Source organism: Ursus maritimus, unplaced genomic scaffold (genome assembly GCF_017311325.1).
Source record: "Ursus maritimus isolate PB19 unplaced genomic scaffold, ASM1731132v1 scaffold_28, whole genome shotgun sequence".
Lineage (NCBI taxonomy): Eukaryota > Metazoa > Chordata > Mammalia > Carnivora > Ursidae > Ursus > Ursus maritimus.
Window position 1 is genome coordinate 23,903,647 of NW_024425341.1, and position 25,859 is coordinate 23,929,505.

A 25,859-nucleotide genomic window follows, 5' to 3' on the forward strand; every position below is an offset into this window, starting at 1 on the left:
TGTAGCCTTGGCATAAAGTGGGATGGCATAATGCAGGGTTGGGTGCACTATGAATGTTGGGTCCTCCGTGGTGCCCACCCTTTGTCACTTCCTTCAGAACACCGTGGACAATTTCCGGAGAGAGCTTGTGTTCACGTGTCATTCCTTGAATCTCCAGAAAAACAAAGCCACTTAAATAAAGCCCATGTTGGTGATTATTAAGACTTCTGACTCTCCATCCCTATTATCCAAATACACTGCCAACTAAAAAGAGAGAGAACAGAAGGTACTCAGAATGAGTCCTTGCTAAGGACACAAAGGCCCTGATTCAGAAATGGGAGAAGTGGAAGGCCGGTCAGAATGCATTATTTGAATACCTCTGTCTAATTTGTTGGCTTATTCTGATCTCATTGAGATCTTATCCATCTGTACTTTGTCTTTTATTGAGCGTATGTACATTTTTTAAGCTCCCAGACTATCTCATCAAAATGGCAGAGACACTGAAAGCCAAATCCCACTTGAGAGCTTTGGGGGTTATGAAGATATTTAGTACTAGGGAAGAAAGCGAGACAGAGAGAGGAGTGGAGACAGAAGGAGGGGGATGAGAAAGACAAACTTGGATGAAGTCAGTGATGGAGAAACGTGGGATGGAACAGGTGCCTACCACATTCAGCGCCATTGCAGGCCTGATTCACAGCAGCCGATTCACCCAAGCAAGTAGAAGCAATCGCATTTTTTAAAGTAAAAAACAAAAACAGAAACAAAAACAAAAACTCACAAAAAAAGAATTTTTTAAACAAAACTTTAATAACACCAAAGATACATGTTTTTCATATATTCACATAAAAATCAAATATCGGTGGGAATTCTTCCCTTTTGAGCCCATTTCTTTCAAACCACATTTCATTAGCCATTTCACGAGTGAGGGGAAGAGATATTGTGTCCATGTTATTAGGGTTCATCTTATAGATATCTTCATGATCATACTACTTTGAACACAGTGGTCATTCTGTAAAACACTAACAGTATTTATCATTGATGGTTGTTATACGCACCACTATTTTGACATGTAAAGTATAGTTACATTTAACTTTTGGGTTGTTCTAATTTTTAACAAGTGTTGCATGGAAGCAAGTGAACTCACTATGTGATCTCAGCAACTTTCTAGTCTGGAGGATGAGAGATACGTATTAGGTGCCTAACCTCATGAATTCTCTTTCCTTTAGTTTCAACATGGAGCCCAGCTATGATTTCCTACATATCTATGAAGGAGAGGATTCCAACAGACCTCTCCTTGGAAGTTTCCAGGGTTCTCAAGCCCCAGAAAGAATAGAGAGTAGTGGAAATAGTCTTTTTCTGGCATTTCGGAGTGATGCTTCTGTGGGCTTGTCTGGGTTCGCAATTGAATTTAAAGGTACTGTGATCAACTTAATTTGTGTGCCAAATAATTTGTATCAAGATTTTTCCATTGTAAGCCTTTATTTCTGATGTCTTGCATGTCATCTTAATACGTAAAATGCTCATATCTCTGTCATCTGTCTGGGAAAAGACAGTTTGATCTTTTCAGTGGAGAAGAAAACCCAGAGACACATTTCTACCTTAGCTGAAAGAAGATTAAAAAAAAAAAAGAAGAAGAAGAATTTTCCCCCCAATTTATGGCCATCTAAAAATAAATTATGATTTGTGTAATGAAGGATTTGATGAGATTTAAGAATTATTTTAAGATGTGTTTTAATATCTTCTCATTCATTTCATCAGAATGACTAAGATTAAGTACATCAAAATAGCTGTTTTATCTCCATGTTTTTCCATGTGTATTAGCTATATCCCTTCCCCTGCCCTACCACCCATGGGCGCTGGTCCGATGAAGAATCTAGGGCAGGCAGACATTCCTTGCATGGTCACCAGACTGGTGTCTCCCACTTCATTAGGGATCCACCATCCCTGTTACCAAACATCCAGAGAAAATAAACAGGGACAAATTCACAAACAAAAACCACCCTAAACGAAGCATTTTACTATAGGATCCATGAAAATAATTACATACTTTCAAATCCATTTCTTGTGTGAACAAAGGAAATGCAAGGCATATTACTAAGAATTAGAGAAAAAAAAGGACTTAATGAAATGTCATTTCACATTAGTGAGTGCTTTGTAAAAAAATAATGAATATATGTATATTTAAACTTTTGAGTTACTTATTACTAGCTATTAAATTGTCAAATGCAAAACACATTTCATCTCTGTTAACTCTTCACTGGACATGTATCTCTTTACATGGCTTTAAGTAGAAAATCAACGTATTTTCCTCTAAACACTAAAACCTACAAACTTACTGATTCTTATTAAAATGTACAATAGAGAAAGTTTAAACAATTCAGCGATCAGAGGAGTTCTTGTGCTTTCGGGATGGGATCTGTTAATGCTTACGAATAACTTGAAAACAGTCCTTTTGAGCATTTGCCATATTGTCAGCTAGTTTCTGTATTAAAAAGAACTCACAGAAGTGCACTTCACCATGACAACACCCATTCTATAATGAGTTTTAAATGCACGGCACTGCATCTAAATATAGACATGTACGTCTATCACGGCCTACTTCCACACCGTGTACTCTCCAGGGCATTCTAGGGTAAATGATCAATGAATAAAGATGGGAGGAAGGACATGCATCTTTTGTTTGGGTTCTTTGGGGACCAGGCTCGCCATCTATCTGAGGGCCGGCGCTCTTAATGTTTCGAGAGCTCTCCAGTAGGGGCTGTGAACAAATAAAACCAGCAGAAGACAAGGAAAGGTAGCAGGAGCTCGCTCTGCCCCAGCAAGCGCCCCTGGAGGATCAGAGAAGCAGGGCGCAGAATGTGCGCTCCAGCACAATGAGCAGTGGGAGCCATGGGCAGTCTCGCTGAGCCGCCCTCTCTGACACCTGCCTGATTCCACCCGCTCGCCTCCAGGGCGGGAACACTCAGAGGTGTCTCCTTAAGGAGAAGGGACGTGAACCACAGCGCAGCACAGCATGTTATGAAGTCATTGAGTTAGAAAATGTGACAAACTGTAAACAGAAACAGTATCTGTGATTCATCACGAAACATCCTGAGCTGACAGCCGGATAAACCGAACCAAAAGACTAAATGCAGTTCATTTGGAGAAATAGTGAAAACACTTGCCATCAGAAACCTAAATTAGTGACACCGAGCGGGTAATCATGTAAGTGGCGTTTAACCAGTCAACTAAAGTAAAAGAGATTTATAGAGAAACATGATTGAAGATGCTTAGAAGGCAACAGGCATGTGTGGTAGACCCCTTCTCTGTGGTTTGCTGCCTGGGTCATGGTCTGGGTGACCGGGGTCCACCGCACCTGTCCTCAGCAGGTGCCCCTCCCCCTGAGCTACAGCCTCAAGGTCACCAGTTGCTTGATGCTGTCACCCCGTCCAGGTCATTCCCCTTACTTCCCACATGGTGGGCATTTTATCCTCGCACATCGTTACAAGAAGAAGGGTGAGGGCAGGGCAATATTTAGAGAGAGAAAGAGAGATGCCACACTCACATAGCTTTTATTACAGCATATTGTTATAAGTGTTCTATTTTATTATTAGTTATTATTATTAATCTCTTAGTGTGCCTATAAGTTAAACTGTCAGGGGCATATATAGAGAACAAAACGTAGTATATGTAGGGTCTGGAGCTTTCTGCAGTTTCAGCCATTCCTGGGGTCTGGGGTCACATCTCCTGAATAGGGGAGCTGCTGTGTATGGAGAAAATTTCCATGACTAGACCAGAGCTCCTATCTACTGGATGTTCAGTACGTTCTGCGGGATGGTGGTAACAACACCCAAGGGATCGACCCTTCTAGGGCCTGCAGTTTTATTTATTCATTCCTTCTTTGCTTAAAATGAATGTTCTGTGCTCTATTTGAGATTTACGCAGCTACAAAGAATTAACACAACATCACCTACCTTTCAAAATATCCAAATCAGTTTTCAGTGAAAAGATCAGAATACTGGTCCCAACATAATACACAGGGACGGACTCCAGTAACAGCATAATAAAAGCCTGCAAAAAGGCTTTATATTATTTTACATATAATAATATGTATTATAGGTTATATGTTAACATAAATTATATATTCATATAATATACTTTTATTTTTATATATGCATATATTTACATGCTTTGGTTAGAATGCAATCTACAGGGGTGCCTGGGTGGCACAGCGGTTAAGCGTCTGCCTTCGGCTCAGGGCGTGATCCCAGCGTTACGGGATCGAGCCCCACGTAAATAAATAAAATCTTAAAAAAAAAAAAAGAATGCAATCTACATAAATACATATATTACAATATAATATTATAATATACTATAATGTGATGATGTAATAATATATATAACATAATAGTATAATATAATAATGCATATTATAATATATAATAACATATTAATTAATATATAATATATTATGTATTATAATATATAATGGTATAATATAATCTATAATATTTTAGTATATATTGCATTTTAGCCAAAGTATATAAGTAAGTAAACTAGCATAATAGATTCTTATAATTAAGAATTAAGATTAAGTCAACAATTGCCAAAGAGATCTCTTTTTGGCTGATGGTGACACATCTTTATAAATATAATGAAAAGTGTGGACTAAATACAGTTAAACAGGCCTCTTTCTTTTCCTGCAAAACTTCCCAAACTCTGTGCTTTTTTCTCTTCTAAATATCATCCATTCGTAAGAGAATGTACAGTGTAAAGATTTCAAAACTTCATTACTCATCTGTCATGGCATTCCCGCAGGATCTCTCAGGATGCTCTTCCTCCAAACACGAGTACGTAGAAGTAGGACTAAGCATCAGTAAGAAAAAAATGTACATAGGGACCAACATTAATCCCAGCCAAAAACAATTCAGTCTAACCCTCAGAATTTTCAGAGATCTTTTACGTGTGTGATCGGCAGCACTGGATTTTCTACAATGAATGAATTGACATGTGTAAACTCTCTGTAGGGGGGAAGATTGTCAAGCCAAAAGGAGAGAGAAAAAACATGTTTATTTTATACACTCAAGTTATCCTTGAGCATGTGTTGACATTAATGACCCCATTCTCTCTGTCTCTCACACACACATACACAAGCCAGATTGTATTTTTATAACTTTCAGCTAAAAGATGAAGATGAAAATCTCAGCTAACTTTTGTAGTGATCACCTGAGCATCTATGAACTTCAGGTCTTGAGTCTTCTGACGTTCCCAGGAGCTTTGATGGCGGCATGAAGACTGTTGACATGCATGAGCAAAAAGCAACTCAAATGATGAAATGCTGTACAATATAACTATATATATACACATGTATATATGTGTGTATATATCTGTATATATACACACACACACATCGGTAGGTTTACATTTAGAGATATTTTGGAAGGTCTATTGAGTATGAAGACATTAAAATATTAAGGTCACCAAAAGTTAACTAGAATTTACCATATAGGTACAAGTCTCAGAAAAAAACTAAAGAAGACATGTTTGTCTTTTTTGTCTTTTGAAAGTTCTTTAACTCCTCCAGCTCAAGCTCCAGATTCTCAACATTTAAAGCAGGCTGGTGACAGTCCTCGCAGAGGCGTCATGGACAGCAGAACTGAAGCCCACAGCTGCCCCCGGCTCAGTGCCCGGTACAGAACAGAGCCTGGATTCATCTGGGCACGTCCTGCAGTTAGCTTGGGATGACTGAGTGGTTATTACAGGGTAGATGAAGCCCTTGGCATTCACCCATCAGGACTTTTCCAGGGACGGTGGACTCTTCAGTCAGGAAGCTCGGTGCGAGGCCAGGACCTGTCTTCCCAGCCAGTCTGCTGTTACCAGGGTAGAAAGGCGCTTAGCTTGCATGCCCCAAACCAGTCTTCCCGAGAAGCCACCTCCTCTCATCACTTCCTGACCATACTGTGATTTCATGTCAACAGGATTTAAGTACAAAGGTTGAAAATGACCTCAACTTTTCCTGAGTCAAAGTCTTTGTTCAGTACTATAATCCAGAGGGGGAGAGGGGGAAGATGCAAAGAAAAATAATGCTGTATTTTTTAACCTAAAGGAAAGTAATTCAATAGCAATTCTTCAGTAACATGTGGTTAAAAAAAGAAATATATTTTCATTAAATAGGAGTTTTTCTTATTTTTCTATGCTCTTTCATTATTAACTGATAATTGTTAATGTGGTAATCATTTTTATGATGTATCATTATTAATATTAACTTGATAACTAACTAATAACTTGGTCATTGGTCAATCTGTGAATACTTTTTTGAGCCTTTCTTGTACACCAGGCACCATTCTAGGCAGCAAATAAAATGAGTAAGCAACCAAACGAACAGAAGATTAGGATTCTTGCCCTCATGGAGCTGACATTTATTTCTTCCACAGAGAAGCCACGGGAAGCTTGTTTTGACCCTGGAAATATAATGAACGGGACAAGAATTGGCACAGACTTCAAGCTTGGCTCAACTGTCACTTACCAGTGTGACTCTGGCTACAAGATTGTGGACCCCTCGTCCATCACGTGTGTGATCGGCACGGACGGAAAACCTGCCTGGAGCCAAGCCTTGCCTTCCTGCAACGGTATGCGTGGATTCTGTTTCCCTTCAATAATCCTTTTATTTTGGAATGTCCAATCTCATTTTAAAACACTGTCACACTTCAGTGCTCTATTACTCTAACCAGTGGTTGGATCGGGGTCGGATCTCCTAAGCACTACTGGGCACCAAGAACTTCACATTCCTCCATCATTTAATGGAACTAGTGTATGGGCCATTGTCATGGGCTTCCAGAAGGGGTTACATTTTTCTCTCAGTTAGATAATTTGGCATTTTAATGTTCTGTTTGCATATTCTAGGCACAAAGTACAGAAGAGGCACCAACTGCCAGTGTCTAGGTGCACTCTCTCCGTTTCTGTCTCTGTCTCTCTGTCGCTGTCTCTGTCTTTTTGTCTCTCTGTGTCTCTCCTTCTCTGTCTCTCTCTCCATATATAGAGTTATGTGTCATTTTCCCCCAAAGTATCAGTTGTTGTAATTCTTTATATGGGCATTAAAAGAATAAAGCCGCATATTAAAAGGTGCAACCATCCTTCACGGACAGAGCTATGCTGCAGTGAGAGCAGCCTGGTGGCAGATGCCCCTGGCTGTGCAGTGACAGGGAGGTGGACCGCGATTTCCGGGTCACTGGCCGTGCTCTTTTTGTGACTCTAGTCGCTGGTTTCCTCGGAGTCTCCAGGCAAAACTCCTCCAACTGTAGACGGATGACTTGTGTCCTGTACTCTGAGAATGACACACATTAAGAAGAAGATGGTAAAACCCCATGAGTCTTGGCAGAAAAAACAAAAACAAAAACAAAACCTATTTCCAAGTTATTTTGGGATGAACTCAAGGGCCAATTTAGTTAGATATATTGAAGTTACCCAAAACTTTCCTCTCCCCCCCGGACAGCTCACAATGTTACTAGTACCTTCCGACCAAAGAGATGAAATTGAAAAGTTAGCACACAAAAATTAAAGCAAACAAAACCAACCAACCAACAGAATGCCCTTAGTTGTACTGTGCCTTCTGTGCTTCTGCGTTTAGGGACCTGAGAGCTTTTTGGTTAAGGAAGCCTGCCTTGCAGGATCCAGCACTCGTTTCTGGCACACAGGAAGCACGTCGCAGAGGGTTCTGGAGGAGATGAATAAATCAGTGAATGGCTAAAAGTAATTTTTAATGGAAAATCTGCAAGAAAGAAAGAAAGAACGAAATAAAGAAAGATCTGCAACCTGTTAAATCTTCCTAATCTTACACATTCTAATAATAAAAGTAAAAAATAGAATCCTTGATGCTTCTCAGATTTCCGGGGGTCTGGAAGGACAGCGGGTTCTGAGAAGGCGAGTTAAATGTGCTGCGGGTGCCAAGCATGATGCATGTGTCCATGACGTTTTTCATTAATGTCTGAACTTAACTGGTAAGGTTTGAGTCAGCAGCATTATACTGTCTTCTGTGGCGCATAGAAAGAAGGCCATCCTAATATATTTACTTCAAAGTATGTGTCAGGTCCCGTGGGTTTTCCTCACTGCAAATCTACACTCCCCCAACTGCCTCTGCCCGGGGCCGGGGGTGGTTTGCCTGCCTGCACTATTCCCTCCCAGAGGAAAAGCCACAGACATGGAGTCCAGTTCCGGACCAACTGTTAAGTCCATGGGCGAGGTGAAAAAGTGGCCCGGTGTCCGTGGACCTCCACGTCCCCTCTAGAGGGGACAGCTTACACCATCCACGGGGTTATGCTAATGATCACATGGAAATGTAGCTATAAAAGACTTAAAAATCCACATATATGTATATAATAAATGCTGTAGGAACTTAATATAAATTCCATCTTATATTAATTACATTTAAAGTGCAAGTACCCTTTATAAAATATAAATAATGCCCTATAGATAAAATAAAATGACCAAGAACCTCATAGATTTGGAAGGGACTGAGAAAGATCACTTATCCCAAATTCTTAAAAAGTAATCTAAAACTTCTGTTTCAATGCTTGCTGTTATTTTTTTACATTTGAAAGTTTGAAAATCACTTGTTATATATGTAAATTACTCTTTATATATATGTATATATACACACACATATACAGATCTATATATATAAATGGAAATAAACCTATAAACATATAATAAAAAGGTATATTATTTATATTGTTAGTAATACATAAACACATAAACATATAATATATATTATAATATATATTAAATATATGTTATATTTAAATAAATACTTTAGGAAAAAGTAAATATATTAGGCAAAATAAAAAATTGAATATATATATTAAGTGTAAGTGTAATATATGTGCATCATGTACATGATACATGTACACATATATGTAAAAAATACTATGCATATATAAAAAGCAAATTTATAAGGGAATTTTATAGATTTTTAGCTCTAGGCAGTGTAACTGATTTTTGTATTTTAAATCATGATCAGAAAGATACGTTTATGAATCCATGTCTTCCATGGATCTATTTTTTCAGATTTTATTTATTTATTAGAGAGAGAAAGAGAGACAGAGCATGAGCGTGAGCAGGGAGGAGGGGCTGACTCCTTGGCTGAGCGAGGAGCCCGATGTGGGACTCAAACCCAGGACCCTGCATGTAACTATTGAGCACATAATCCCAGTATCTCCAATGTATTTACACACACTGAGACTCCCAGCAGATATACCACATAAATAATGTACCAACATAAACATTAAAAAGATATAACTTTGGATAAAAATTCTAATATCTATGTTCTTCTATTCCACTGAATGCTCTGTACATCCCAAGTGTGTCCCTACCCTCTCAGACATCTCTATAGAGGTTATATGTGGGGATCAGAGTAAAACTAAGAAAGAAGATGAGTTTTAGACTTTATTTAGTAATAATGCCGGAGGGATTAAATTTGAAACTTAAATACAATTTGAACTTGTGAGGGGAATGATGATAAATAGTTTAGCTGAAGAATAACATAAATAAATGAAGTCACATTTGGATACTAGATATATAAGCAAATTTAAAATTAGAGACAATTTATTTTTCCGTATTTGAAGACGTATATACACAGTTTCTATTTACCAGACCTATAAACACAGTTTCTATTTACCAGTCCTTAAAGTGCATGAAACACGTAAATTTTTATTTATGCTATTTATTTACATTTCAATAAAACTCAAAATCCTGAATCATTAAACCAGAAATTATCTCCCGCATTGTTTATTTTGGACCTGTCATGGAGAAAAGCACATTTTGTGCATGAATCAGTATCTGTCGATCATTCAGATGACCCACCAAATCAGGGGACTTCTGCTACATTTTAAACATTTCGATAGCTCATATGTTAGGGAATGCAGTCAGTGCCTTTCAGACTAGTTTGTTTTAAATGTAGGATATGATTTTTTTTCTTGGTGATTCATCTGTTGTCTCCAGTTTTTCTTCACTGAAACTTACTATAAAGTCAGACTGAAATGGAACCACCCTATGTCCCCTTTCATGGGGTTGGACGCTTGCTGTGTTGTTTTCCGTTTAAATTCAACTCACTTGTATTTTGTTGCCTTTACATAGGAGACATATATTCCAGTTAACCAGGTGGATGAGTACGTTTCTTGTGACCATCTGCAATGATGCCATTGCAACTCTGTATTCATTTAGGAAATGATCTGTTTAAGACATTGATTACCCAAGAGTAAGCACCATGTATCTATTTTTCTTTTCTCACATTAACATAAAATAATTTCTGTTATGGAAAAGCCCACGCCCATCTATTTCTTACATCAACACACTTATACAGACAGAATAATTATTCAGAATGAAATGAAAATTCTCCACATATTTTTATCAATTTCACAAATGTTTGATTGTGTTTGAAACACACAGTTTGGATGCTTATCTTTAGTATCTGAGGAAGAGCATGTTACATAACACAATTTATCAAGGCAACAGTGGACCTAAAATATCAGGTTTATTTCCTTTCATTTTTTTAAAGGTTTTCTGTTATCATAAAATAATACTCTTTCATTCTATCCTTGAACAAAATAAATCTTTGTAGTTATTCTTTCACAAATTCATCAGATGGTGTCTTTGATAAGACAGAAGTCTATCTGATAATTTGGGCATCCAAATGTTACCCCAGTGATGATTTACTTGTATTTTTTATTTATACTTGTGGCTTAAAATTCGAACTGGATGAGTTTTTTAGATGATAAAGGATATTTGCACAATTATCTGCTTGAATTTTATATGGCTGAGAGATGATAAATTTCTATTCTTTATTGGTACCTACTTAAATTTTGAACTTCAAGCTTCTAAGGAAAAAAAAAACAGTCATGAGATAACCCAATTACACTTATATGGATGAGGTTGAAAAAAAAAAATTAAGTGACGCGTTTAAACTAGTAGAATGAGTCACCCAACATTCCATGTAAAGCCTGCAGCTTAGGAGTTTAACTCATATCCAGAAGTTAAAATTTTTCTATTTAGAATTATAAAAATGTCAATGAAAGTGCACTGAAATGTTATTATTATTCTGAATTAAGGCATCAACATGAAGACCACACTTAGTATAGTTAGATAAAACCTCTAGGGGGCGCCTGGGTGGCACAGCGATTAAGCGTCTGCCTTCGGCTCAGGGCGTGATCCCGGCGTTATGGGATCCAGCCCCACATCAGGCTCTTCCGCTATGAGCCTGCTTCTTCCTCTCCCACTCCCCCTGCTTGTGTTCCCTCTCTCGCTGGCTGTCTCTATCGCTGTCGAATAAATAAATAAAATCTTAAAAAAAAAAAAAAAAAGATAAAACCTCTAGGAGCTGATCCCAAATCGATCAAAGGTTTTGGATGATTAAGCTATTTTCCTTTGGCGCTTAGAATAAGATGTAAGTTTCAGACGCCACTGTAAGGTACGGCTTCGAAATCTCGCAAATCATGAATGAGGTGCTTTGAAGTTCGGGTCAATATATTCCAAGGAGCTTGGCTAATTTTGGAGAATGCCCATCAATTAGGACTTCACAATGTGCTGATTAACATTCAAAAGAGTCAATATATTATCTTTGATTTCTGCCCTCTTTTAGTGCTTGAAAACTCTATCAAGAAGAATAAGTTGTAGAAATACAGACTTTCCCAAACACTGAACATGAGTCTGACTTCAGGTCCGTGACGGTGTATCTGGGATGAGGAGCAGTGGTCAGGCAGCAGGTGGCCGAGGTGCAGGACCTAAACCATTCAGTGGCCCCTGTTCCTGGCTTGCTCCGCAGACTGGGGCCTCTTCTTAAGTGAAATGGGAGGGACAGAAGTATGGACAGTTTAAAACACTGGAAATCATGAGACTGGGATTCAATTGAATGTCTGTTTTAAGATGCTTACAGAGAGTATTTTGAACTTCTGTGCAGCAGTGTTTTCTCAGAGAAAGCAATGCACGATTGAATAAAATGATCAGAAGGAAAATAAAGACACACACACGCCCCGAGCTCTGCATGTAGCACCCCATCCTTGTATCTGTCCTGACTTCCTAGTTAGGAATTAATTCTTTTTTAACCCAAACTTACTGGAAAAGACTCCGGCACATTAGTAATTCTACCTGTTATTCTTGAACCAAATCTATGAGATGAAAAGTTAAAGCAACAACCAAACACTAAAAGCAAACATTATTTTTTCTAAGTACCATAGTAACATAAAAATCAGTAGAAAACTAAAATTATCCTTGTAGGTCTTAAATTAATCGGATGACCGGTACCAACCAGAAAATTCTGGTGAGATGCAGTAATCCAAGAATTTGTCTGTGTTGAACTGGTTAGTTTGTTACAGCTGTTTTCATGATGATTTCAGCCTGAGAGGTGTCCTAAAATCATAGGCCGGTGATGGGCATTAAGGAGGGCACGTATTGCCCGGAGCGCTGGGTGTTATATGCAAGTAATGAATCATGGAACACTACATCAAAAACTAAGGATATACTGTATGGCGACTAACATAACATAATAAAAATTATTATTAGAAAATAATAATAAAAATAAAATCATCGTAGGTTTTCCTCCTAAGCTGAGTTCTCTTTATTCAAACCTGGAAACTCTCTTTTTCTTTTTCCCTCACTTGGGATAGCAATGTTAAGTAGTTTCTCACTTTGCTACTTTGTTCTATTTCTGAACGATGGTGGAGCGGCTCAGTTGCTCAGAGCTTTTCAACCTCAGCGGACCCTCCCTCGCGGGGAAGGCACTGCCCACGACCTTTGCTTCATTTCACCTGCAGCTCCCTGCGGAGGCCAGTACACGGGATCTGAAGGAGTCGTGTTGTCACCCAACTACCCTCATAATTACACAGCCGGTCAGATATGCCTCTACTCCATCACAGTACCCAAGGAGTTTGGTAAGTTGGCTTTTCAGGGTTGTATTCATCATTCAGGGTCATATTTGTTTCATCATTGATCTTACTGTCATTTTATAAACATATTTCAGCTCTTGATATAATAATATACAAGAAGATGAGTTGTATTAAAGCAGCAGGTTTTCTAAAGGTATAGACTATCCACTACAATTCTTTCATCAATGTGATATAAAATGTTTAAATGTTCTTCTAAGATGGTGATCCAGCATAATCAGAGACAATGTGTGGCTTCGCTCCTTCTTTTGTTAGAAAGCATTTTTTTTCCCCAAGGGAGGATCGCCAAGTAAGGTGAGCTAGGGGGACGCTGTATAAAAATTTGTGCGTAATTCTGTGATCCTATTATGACGGAAATCACTGGATCACTGAATTCTGTTTTGAGAGATTAGAGACGCAAAAGCAGGCAGAGCCCCCATGTGACTCAACATCTAACTTGCAAATTTCCCTCCTAAACTTTGCTTCCAGTCTGAGCCAGCTTTCCAAATGGCTTCATTTCTAGAAATGCCTTCCTNGCCCTCGGTTTACCCAAAGCTGGATTCCCACACCTCCAATCTCACTCTTGACTACGGATATGTCTTATGATTTCTTTTCTGGAGTAAACCAGATAGAAACATTTATAGCTTTATAGCCTAGATTCCTTTTCTTTTTTTTAATAGTAAAATTTAAAACCTTACATAGTCAAGGTGTTTTTGTTCTTTGCATTCAAAATAGCAGCCACCTACTCTTAGACAGACATAAAGCAAAATTATAAACATTCTCAGGTTAGAATCTGTTTGAGGGAAAACATTTTAAAAAGTACAGTTGTGTGACGAGAAAGTTAATTGCTGGGTAAGAAAGTGGCATGTGGGAGACAAATGGTTTCTGTGAATTTCTATTATTTATGATTCACAGGTCTCTTAAAGCTAATGAAAACATCTGCCCAGCTCTGACTTCGGCCTTAGGGGTAGTTTAGATCTTGGCCCCTTCGTCAACTGTGCGACGTAACTCGCTTGGTATCTGAAGCCATACCACTTAGCATCTACCCTGGGCCAGTTCTCAAGAGTAATGGGGTTTTGGGGGGTGGGCCTTTCTTGTAGGATCTTGCTCTGTTAGGAAGAGATGGTAATCTGAACATCAGCATGACGGATGTGTTCCTGGAGACCAGGGCAGAGGGACCAGCTTCCCAACAGGCAAAGGGCAGATTCACTTACTCTGAGAATGAACGGCACCTGTTACTCTCATTTAAAAATTGAGAGGGATTCTGAGTATTTACTTTGTTATAATAAACAGACGAGAAAACTTAGAAGAGCTGCTAATTCTCACTCTTTATGCTGGACCAATTCCTCTAAACTAATGTCACTTATTTGGCCCCAGTTAATTCATTTTTTCCACCTAAGTGCTCCACAGCATTCTCCAGTTACTTTCCCATGAATATTCCTTTTACGTTTGTTCATAGACACATGACAGAGTATATTTATCACAATGGAATAGAGCAGCCATATTCTATGATTTTGGTTTATTTCAAAATGTATTGAATTGTCACAACACAATTCATGATTTTTCAGCAGAAAAAAACGGTCACACCTCTATCCTAAATATTGATCATCGTTTCCCAATCTGAAATGTGTAATGATATACATTTATCACTTCTATCCAGGCAGAAAATTTTAATTTAAAATTAAAATAGTTATACAGAATATTTAATGAAAATCTATACTGTCTTTTCTTGTACTTTCTTCTCTTCCTTACTCTTTCCTGGGAAATTAATTAATTCAATAATTAATTCAACAACTGTCATAAGGGCCAAGATGAATAAAACATAGTCTGTGCCCATGAAATGCCCACATTTAAATCCCATGTCAGCGCATGGGGTGAGCCTTACAAGGTAGGAAGGGGCACAAGTGTGGTGAACACAGCTCCAAATGGGAAGGACATTTGAGGCCGGCCTTCAGACACTCCAGTCCTCTCCCTATTTTCATCCAAAAGCATTACCAATGTATCCTTTCTAAAACAAAACTCTGATCATGGAAACACCATGATAGACATCTTTCACTCACTTATTTGCCCACGAGGAAACCCCACATGTTCAGATGTGACCTTCCAGGCCCTGAAGTCTCAGGCTGCCATGGCCTTTGCTCCCCAATTCCCTCTTCTTCCCCTTCCTCACTGAGCGCCTGCCAAACTGGACCAATGGCCACATTAGTCACCTGCAGAATCATGCTCTTAATGTTCACAGGCTGAAAGAAATACCTTGCATTTCATTCATACACACGGAGGGTTTCAATTCTCCCGCTTAAGGACTAGTGACTCTGCTGTCTCCCCCAGTGGACATGGACGCCCCCACAGCTAGAAACAGCTGCCCCATGGCTCACATTCTACGGCCCTTTATCATTCCCATCATGGTCACGTCTAGCTGTGGCGTCCACAGCAGTGAGCCCTGGTGGCTCTTTGGGGAGGAACCCATCAGGGGCCTGAACTCAGCCCAGACAGCTCACCAAAGAAAACTCATGCCTGCTGATGTGAAGACCCTGAATCTCTCTACCCATTGTGGGGAGCACTGCACATGGTGTGTGGCAGATCTGGGACCATGTTTCTATCCTGGTCATCTTCAGATTCTATCATAAAGTGGATGCTTTCTAAAAGTTTCTTAAAATAAATAAATTATGAATTAATTAATTAATTAAATCAAAGCTTCTTGAAATTGTGTGCATATAATTCACTTTTATACGATTGAAAAGACCCAAGCATCCTGCCTCCAACATGATGAAGATTTATTTTGGGGGGTGGGGGCTGTGAACAAAGGCATTGTGGGAGTCAGAACCATGTTGAAATCATAAAGTTCTCTTCCTCTTTCTAATTCTTTGTTTTAGAACACTTCACGCACAGGGAAAGTCCTCCTTGCTCCCATGCTTCCTTTAATTATTTCTCTTTAGGAAACTATAAAGGAAATGTAAAATCTTAAAATATACGTATATAGGTATGCATATATTCTATTACATGTATATTACATGTGAGGCATAGTACACATATATGTCTATACGTAATACACGTACTAATAGAGCAAATGGCACATGTAGAATACAGTACACACACGAGCTGTGACTTTTAGATCCCCTCCGTTTTGCCAACACTCACATTAATTCGTTCATTAGAATTCTGACTTGTATAACTGATACGCCCACATCAATTTCTTGTTCAGGATGATTTAGAATGATTCTAGCTTAAACCTTAGGCATAAATAAGAATTAGTTGGTCCTGGCTTATGCGTTAAATCACAAGTGTTTCTAAATAGTGTAAAGGCCCTTTTGTCAATTCGAGTACAAGATAATTTATGAAGTTTGAAGTAGTGAAACGCACAGCTGTGTTCTCCTTGGAGGAGGTGTGTTCTTGCTACTGATATTGCCTGTGAGATAAATAAAGTTGTGCAGTGCAGTAACAATAGACAATTTCTATAATATGTTTCTGACTTGTGTATAAATTGCAATAAGTTCTTATGAATTTGGCCTTATAATAATCCTAAGCAGAGAATTTTAAATTCTTTGTGAAATTGGCATGTTTTTAGTTTTATTTTTTTTGGCTTTGTTTTTAAAACCAACCAACAGGTATCCTGATCCCTGTACCCATAAAATGTCATTAACTGCTCTTAGATAGATGGAGCAGCTTTGTGGCTATTCTTCTATTGTCCCAATGTAGTACTGAAAAAAAATTAATATTCAAACAATATAAGGAATGGTATTTGTATTCTTTTTATTAAGTATGAAGTCATCAAGAGGCGAAATAAAATTGTTTAAGCAACTAAAAACTCTTAGAAACCAGAGAAAACCAGTTAAAGATTTTCTACAGGACTCTTAGGATTATGATCTTTGGAGAAATCAATAAATAGTTAGCACAACCGCAATCTCCGTGTCTTTATTTTTGAAAAAGCACACCGTGCCAACCCACCCCCTTTATTTTGCAGTGGTGTTTGGACAATTTGCCTATTTCCAGACGGCACTGAACGATTTGGCAGAATTATTTGATGGAACACACCCACAAGCCAGACTTCTCAGCTCGCTCTCTGGGTCACATTCAGGTAAACACTCAATGAGTTTTGTCCTGAATTTTATTTAGACAGCCAGAATGATTAAATTTGAACTTGTCATTTTTTTTCTTTTTAATGAAAGAGAAATGCAATCATCTTTGAATTTGCTCACTTGTTTAATAAAACCTTATTTTTGATGGAAAATTTCAACCGTATTTTTATCCCACATATAAAACCACTGACCTTTATCATTTTACTTATTAAGGTTCAGGAAAATATAATATCCATCTCAATAACAAAGGCAAATATCAGAGAAAGAAGGGGTAATAAACTATCTGGTGTGTTCTATTTTCTCTTCTATGTCTCATGATCTTCCTGGAGATAAACAGTATCAATATTGTGGTCTAAATCATTGCAAGCCTTAAATACGTCCCTGTAGAGACTCATGACACTCATACATGCATATGTATATGTACACATGTGTACACACAGGCATGCATGAGTGGGTACGTATGTATGCATGGAAACATGTGGGGCTTCATAAAACATGGGATGTTACTTCACAGCTCAGTCTTTTTGCCATACTCATAAAAAATCACAAGTGGAGCCTTCCCCTCAAAAAATATGAATATACACCAAAAGTAATTAGATTTAGTGCTGAATAGTACTCACTTGATCAATGCAGCCTAATTTATTTAGCCCCTCATGGATTTGAACCTCATACAAACTGCGAGGTTGGTACCACTTTTGTGTTTTCATCCTTTACCGAAGTACAGTCAAGGCACATAGGTGTGTCACGGACTCTTGCCAACCAAGGTTAGGGTGTGATTATTTCCAGTTTTTCCCCATTATTAACCAAGGGTCTTAAGACCTATGTCTTGTTATTTTCTGCCAGTGTCCAATGATGTAATGTCTAGAAACGCATCAGAAGATACAGATTTAAAATACTGATACATATGGACGAATTCACCTCTGAAATGCTAATGCCATTCATATGCCCCTTAGCAACACTTGAGAAAGACCATTCCTCTGGTGTAGGTGTACTTTAAAAGGCAGAAATATATTTTCGTATTTTTTTATATTTTCTGAATGCTTTAGTATTTTTAAAATCAGCGTTGGATTCAGATTTCCTTAATTTTCTTATTTTAATTTTCTTACTTTAAATAAATTCCCAGCAAATTATTATCAAATATCATTGATTCTGAGTCAATGATGAATCTGGCTCTTCTATTTCCCATATTGCCAGCTAACAGACCTATAATCAGTGTCTGCTTCAGAAGAAAGCCTAAATGAGATGATCATTAAAGTAACATTTTAACAGAACAAATAGACAAGAACGGTTTTAAAGTTTTGATAGATACGATGTGCCTGGGTGCTAAACCCAAAGGGAAATTTTATAAAAGTCCAACAATTGAATGTGAAATTCTAAGTTAATAATTATTTTCCAAACTATTGTCCACCACGTTGCGGTGTCTTCTGTGGATCCCATGTATTGTCTCTGATTTTTTCCTTAGGTGAAACATTGCCTTTGGCGACATCAAATCAGATTCTCCTCCGCTTCAGCGCCAAGAGCGGAGCGTCTGCCCGGGGCTTTCACTTCGTTTACCAAGGTAAAGGTCACTCTGCACGCTAAGATCTCTCCCAGCGCTGCTCACACCGCTATGTTCAGTTAAAGCACTAACAATACCTGAGTTGTGTGTGTGTTTTTTCTTAATATTTAGGACATTGAAGGTATTCATGTATTTATACTAAAACAGTTTAATTAACAAGAATATCACAATTTTTCTTTCTGACACTTTAATATGATACTTCTACTGCAAAGACTCAAAACCAGCTCATTTACCTGGCATTATCAGAAAACACATACCGATCCAACCCACTTTGTGTAACACTTCACATCTCGCAAAAGGATTTCACATACATTACAATATTTTATGTAATTAGGCAAAGTGTTTCATAATAGTTTAGATTTTAGTAACTGCTTTAATGAAATACCTTTAAAGCACATTATACCATTCCAGATCTTCCTGTAAAAACTATTTGAAAAGGCAACCTAAAAAAATCACACAAAACCCCAAATACCACCCATGTACCCATCCCTCTAACTACCCATTTTATTTTGTGTTCTATTAATTTTTGACACTTCAAAACATTTATATTTATTTTTGAAATTGGAGTGTATTCAAAATGTTTATGAGTGCAGAAAGATTCTTCAAAACTGAGGATTTCCCCCCTATTTCTAGTTTACCTTTATTTTGCAAATTTCATTACCTGAACTTGAAAAAAACACATGCAAACTGTTTATACACTTTCTGAAGCGCCAAGTGGGTCTTTGGATAGAACTTGGAATCGCTGTGTAGCTGGAGATGCGGCAGAGCTCACCATCTGCAGAGATAAACTGTGTGCTCCAAAATAGGAAGAAATACTCAGTTTTTCTAGGTCTCCGTTTTCCTTAAGGCTAGAGAGATTACTCACGACTCTTAAATATTTTCTTCAGAAGTGGAAGAGGATCACTTACTAGAAATGGTTTCTGGCCTTTAATAGAGAATTCTCCAGAAAAAATGCTTAACAGCATCATCACGTTTATTTAAAAAAAATTATGGAAAATAACAATGTGTCATTTCATTCATAACTCATTTCTAATACTCTCACACTGCAAACACCAAGCCCTCAAAATACTTTTTATAACCTCTACAAATTATAAAATAATTATTTTATAAATTATAGAATAGTTTGCTACAAAACCTCCTTGGTGTCCAGCAATAAGATGACTTTAAAAAGAATGAGAAAGGAGCAGGAAGGAACCTGACAGGCAAACAGCAGGAAAAGTATCTCTAATCCAATCTAAGTAGTAATTGCTTGAATGATGTTGGTACTCAATTAAGATCAGTTTCATTGTTCTAAATTATATCTTTTCTTAAAATATAAACAATTAAACCAATTTTTTTAAATGGACTTTATTGGACAGTGACCAATGTAGGCAACTTATCTCTTACTCATTCCTAATTTTCTTTAAATAATTGTATATTATTATGCAGAAGCAAATTTACAAACCCAAATAAGTTGGGGTGACATAAAGATACTGGACCACTTGGATTAAGTACCTCTTTTACCCTGGAGAAATTCAAGTTACTGACATTGTCTGTCTTGATAAGGGGTGTTCTTTGATTCTTGATAAGCATTAGAAAATCAATCAGATCATCAAATAAAATATCTTGGTCATAAAAAATGACCCTTGTAAGGATATGTCTATTCTACTTAGAAATGTTATCATCAAAAGTCATGATTTTAAAAACTATGTTTCTTGGCTTAAAGTAACATATTACCATTACAATGAATTAAGACAGTAAAGTAGAAAGAAAAAATCATTTATAGGAGGAATATATTTCCCTTGTCTTTGAGAATATATAATGACTCTAATAACATCCTCAATATTTTATAAAGTATACCTCCTTTTCTTGCTTTGTTCTTACAGTGAGTTTATGCAAAAATTGATGTCTTTTCATCAAAGCTAAATCCTTTGGAAGTAAAGAGCTAGAATCATGAATGCAATTTATAAATCACTCAAGAGCACCTGGGGAAGTTTTCAATACATACGGAAAGTTAAATTGAACATTGCCTTCTGAAAGATGGTAGTTATACAGAAGCCAAGAAATTATTTGCAACCTATTGTATAAAAATGTCCTGAAAAGTTATTTTGTATACCACGTATGGCTTCATTCTTTCATAAGTTATTAAAGCTTAGAATTGTGCAGGGACTTTCTGACACCCATGATTATAGGGTGTCTAACCCTGTTAGCAGACGGTTGTGTTATACAGAGCTGTTAGAAACATCTATGCCTAACAAGGCAGCAGGATCAGGGTGTGGGAAGCCAGGATCACTGTCTCCTGCCCTCCCCACTGGCCTGGTTAATATGGAGACATTAATAATGAGGATGTTTCTGTCTTTCTGATCTTGTGGAGAAATGGACGTATAGAGGCTTTTTTTTTTTTTTTTTTTTTTTTTTTTACAAAGTGTTCTAATTAACTCATGGCCTTGGCTGCTTTTTATTTGTTTTCCACACTACTTAGAGGTAGAAGGGCATATTTGAAAGAGAGTGAGTTAAGACCCACAAGCACCCCAAAGAAGGCTAGTGGGGGGAACCCTTCCTAATACAATGCTTCAACTAGCCCTTCCACGTTGGTTTGTCAATGATACTCAGCACCTGTGAAGAGCTTTGTTCGGCTCCTTGATGCTATTGAATTAAAGGCTCAAGGATATTATCCGCTCGGGGTTGGAGCAACCGACTTCGCAGGTCACCAGTCGTACAAGGAGAGTGTGCACCGGACGGGGACTGAGAGGAGATCACGTGGCTCGGGTGTCGGTCCTCCTCGGACAACCTTGCGTCCGTCTGCCTTCAGTTCGACAGACACACACCTCAGCGGTGTGGCCGGAAGACGGGATTTAGAAGCAAAAGACACTGTGAGAACCTACCACGAACGGACATCTAGAGATGGTCCTGAAGGGTGAGCCTTTCTCTAACTTTCCCAGCATTTCGGTTCCAGATGGGACCACTGTAATATTAGTCCTGCGTAAACAAACTTCCATGAAGACACAGGAGGAACACGCCATGTTTTTAAACATGAATACATTCAAATAGTTGTTCTGGATTTCCTTTTAGACACCCGGAGAAGGTTTCCCAACTTCCTTCGCCCAACTCCTAGGGATGCCTGAGCCTTCCTTCTGCTCCCTAAGCTCCCAGACCCAGACACTGGCAGGACCCCCAAGCAGTAAATGTGGTTCTGCACATTTGGATAATCTTTGCCATTCCACACACACACACACACACACACACACACACACACACACAAATATATATATATATTACACCTGAAGTCAATGTATTCTTAGATCAATGAGAAAATCAAAATTCATGTCATCCTAAGAAACCCTCCACGTGGGAGACTTACCTACTGTGTCTTAACAAATTAAGCACAGTCTGATTCCTCCAGGATTTGAAGATCCCTTTTAGCTATTCTATGAAGTGGTTACATTGCCTTTATGGACTTTTCGTGGCCCCAAATGCACACCTTATAATACTGGAATCAACCTGAGCAATACTGGAAGCAACACAAGAACCAGCCTGTGTGGCCACAGAGACTGACTAGAGCAGAGCAGACACTCCTCTCCTGTCCTGCTTGTTCCGAGGCACGTGCTGATGTATGGCCGGGTAGTTCAAACCCACCTGCACTGCGCACCCCCCCCCCCCCCCCCCCCCCCCCCCCCGCTCTGCCTGTGCACAGAACTGAATGTGTCTCTATTAAACCTGGTGGTTGACAGTGTCTCATCCATACAGTACTATTTTGAATTGTCTTATATTTATGCCTGGCCGTTTCCACATATCATTCATTTTTCTTGTGTCTTGCCATGTAGAATTCAACACTATGTTCTCTCAAAATAAGTCACTCATGCCAAAATTAGTAAACCAGACAGGACTTACTGAATATTTCAAGGGGGAAAGGAGGCCGTGTTTCCATGTTTTTAGATCAAACTTCTGCACAGAGGCCAACTTACAAATGTCAGCTGGCCCCAAAACCCGGTCTCTCCGAGTCATATTTGCCCCGTGGACAGGTCTAACCTAGATCCTCATCCCCCAGCCTCACCTCAAACGGCCTCCTGCCTCCTTGCCTCCCAGCGGCCTGGTCTGCCAGATTCATGAGCTCAGGGCTTCCTGGTCCAGGATCTTCCTATGGGGGGACTCACTCTCCTTAGCATTACAATAAGCAGATAAACAATCTAAAAACACGGAAGTGCATCTTCTACGTTTGGGTAGGAAGAATTTTCACTAAAATTCCCTTTGCTTGAGGTCCTTCCTAGGCATGTAAATGCATGTCTTTACTGATTGTCCCCATGCCTCATCACCTTTTAGGTGGCATAAGTTATAAGGTTTTCCACTTCTAAGAAATTCACACATTGTATAAAAAGCTTATAAAATGCCTACTTTTTACGAAGACAAATAAGCATAAAGTTTTGTTCATCATTCAGTCGTGTATGTTTGAATTCACTGACTAGTAATGGCTTGTCATATCTGATTTTTCAACTACCAAAACAGAATGGTTTGGAGAAATAGAAATATCATTGTCACTACATGAAACAGGAAAGACCGCCTCACTTAGACTTTGCAAGAGATTGCTATGAGCATGCGGATTTGTTATTATTATGGCTGTTGTTGTTGTTTTGTTGTTACACCTGCACTGAAAGAGGAGCCGTGAAGATCCGTGGATGGATCTACCATGTCTCTCCTTTCCATGCGTGCTCGGAAAGCTCCTGAGACCGGCACCAGCTCCTCCCAGTACAACGCGCTAGTCCCAGGGGACGTCACTCCTTCTGCCCACTGCCTCTTCCTCCAGGCTGACCTCATCCTCTGTTCGCTTTCCACTGCGGTGATTTCAATCTTGTTTCACGGCAGTAGAAAACGTTTACTAAAAGACAGAGAATAATTACCACAGAGGATGGAATTTCTCTGCGGTGCGGCCCAAAACATCCAGGGGAAGGGCAGGAACCAGAGGGTGCGCTGAGAGCAGAAGTTGCTGCACACGTGGATTTTCTGCAGACCTTGCGTGGACGGCTGATGTCTCAGTCTCCACTTGCTCCTGTCCCACTTTGTGTGAGCAGCTCACAGCTGCTCTTCTCATTTTGGAAACTTCTTCCTCTAAAAACTGTCCTTCATAATTTCACGCAAATGCAGGTGATTTTCGTTTATTGTTATTTTCCTTAAAAAAGGACAACAGAGAAGTTCTTGAAGGAAGGCTCGAAAGTGGCATGTGTCCGAATGACCTTGAAGGTGTGTTCGTCCCCATCCATGGGACCCCAGAATGGCCGTGATACCCTCGACAAACACAAGCGAGACCACTTAGAAAAGTGTGGAGCCTTTGCCATGAAGAGAGGGGAGCTTTCCCTGTCATTCAGGACAAGCAGAAAAATGGCCATTGGACAGGTTTCTCCATTTGGGTAAAAAAAAATTCTTGAGAATTGAAGCGTCCCTGGGATATTTTTTATTCATTTCCTTTTCGCTCTCATGCTACTTGTTCGACTGTAACAAAATACTCAGTTATAGAAATACGACAAATAGGAGTTCTAATCAATTTGTTATTATAATATTATACTGCATTCTGTTTTTAGTTATAGAAAGCCATTCTGATGTATCATTGTTTCACCTATAGTTATTAATATATAATTTTATTAACTTCGCCTTCTGATAGAAAATACTTCAACCCTGAATTCAAGCACAGTTTTGTCAGAGTCATCGTCTGCCTTCCACGCTCATAGAATCGCTTGCCTAGCAGCAGTCACCCAAATGCTGTCTGTCATTATTCAGGTTCAATTCCGAACATGATGCCAGCCTGTTAGGAAAAGCCGTGTGAAGACAGAGGAGTGTTTTAAAGAAAATGAGTGTATAAGCACATTGTCTCAGAAGGCTGCACCATTGAACGGGGACACGCACAGTCTGAAAGAGAGAGAGGATCCTGGTGACGGTAGAGACAAACTGACTTCTAACTGCACAGAACAAAACCAGAATAGCGCATTTTCAAGTGCATGCCAGGGGGATCGATCTCTCAAAGAGTTGGTTTGGCACAACGGATGTCATTGCCAATTGAAGTATTTTTGAAACTTGATCCCTGCCCCTTTTAATACACAGAAGAATCTTTTACAGGGGCAGAATTCCAATAAACAAGCTAAATAGATGCCTCACCCTATCCTGGAGCGAGCGCACCTGCCCATGCCTACCACCCAAAGACCATCAGGACATACCTGTCATCAAACAAGCTTGGGTTTTACCAGCTGCCTCAGTGAAGACCACACACCATGGAGACCCTGGGGATGTCTCAGAAAGCAAGCTCCAGGAGGGGCTGGTTATAGGATTGAGGTTTGTGTGAGGTGATTTGGGGCAGGATTAAAGGCAGTGTGACTTTGCTTTGGATTGGGTACTGGCAAGGGAGACCCAGTGGTGTGGGGTATCTTGACTTTTATCAGGAGGTAGAAGGAACATCCATGTTGTTGCAAATGGCAGAATTCCTTTCTTTTTTAAGGCTAAATAATATCTCATTGCATGGACATAACACATTTTCTCTACCCATTCGTTCATCGATGGACACTGAGATTGTTTCCATGGCTTGGCTACTGGGACTAATGCTGCAGTGAATATGGTGGGGAGAGAGATCTCTTTGAAATGCTGATTTCTGATTTTTTGGGGATATGTACCCAGAAGTGAGATTGCTGGATCATATGGGAGTTCTATTTTTGATTTTGTTATTTCATCACAATAGCCATATTATCCTCACTAGACTCTAAGGTCTTTGAGGATAAGTACAAGTTCTTAGTCACCTCATTATCATGAGCACAGTGATTTGGGTGCTTAATTAATTTTAATTGCCTGAATATCACTCAATTCTCATAAGGCACTAATGCTCCTTATGCCACGTTTTCCTCGTCTGAAATGAGAATATAAGGCAGTCCTCGGGGTTGGTAAGAGGATGAAATGCAGATGGGAAAGTGCTTCCCAAATCATTCCTTCTAGAAATTGCGGAAGGCGTTATTAATTCCTATATTAACATAAACTCTCTCTGGACTCATCTTAACTCTATTTCCAAGGAAATATTTTGGCTTCCCGATAAAGATACAGATGGCTGTGTTGTGTGGTTTGCTTCTAGCTGTTCCTCGAACCAGCGATACCCAGTGCAGCTCTATCCCCGAGCCCAGATACGGAAGGAGAATCGGCTCGGAGTTTTCAGCGGGTTCGATTGTCCGATTCGAGTGTAACCCAGGATACCTCCTGCAGGGTTCCACTGCTATCCGCTGTCAGTCCGTGCCTAATGCTTTAGCTCAGTGGAATGACACGATCCCGAGCTGCATAGGTAAGCGTGTGTCCAGAAGGTGCGATAACTTGTGCGAGGCTGTCAATCCCAGGCTCACCGCTGGTTGAAGA

General features: G+C 39.1%; 1 protein-coding gene across 1 annotated transcript in view; it reads left to right on the plus strand.

Annotated features, from left to right (window-relative positions):
* Positions 1–25,859, plus strand: part of CSMD1 (CUB and Sushi multiple domains 1) — a 1,580,412-nt gene that overhangs the window by 1,322,442 nt on the left and 232,111 nt on the right. The window contains exons 29-34 of the mRNA XM_040643176.1: positions 1,206–1,393; positions 6,393–6,587; positions 12,762–12,878; positions 16,831–16,944; positions 18,408–18,503; positions 25,585–25,788. Coding sequence (XP_040499110.1) covers positions 1,206–1,393; positions 6,393–6,587; positions 12,762–12,878; positions 16,831–16,944; positions 18,408–18,503; positions 25,585–25,788 — 914 coding nt within the window. The remainder of the gene's footprint in view (positions 1–1,205; positions 1,394–6,392; positions 6,588–12,761; positions 12,879–16,830; positions 16,945–18,407; positions 18,504–25,584; positions 25,789–25,859) is intronic.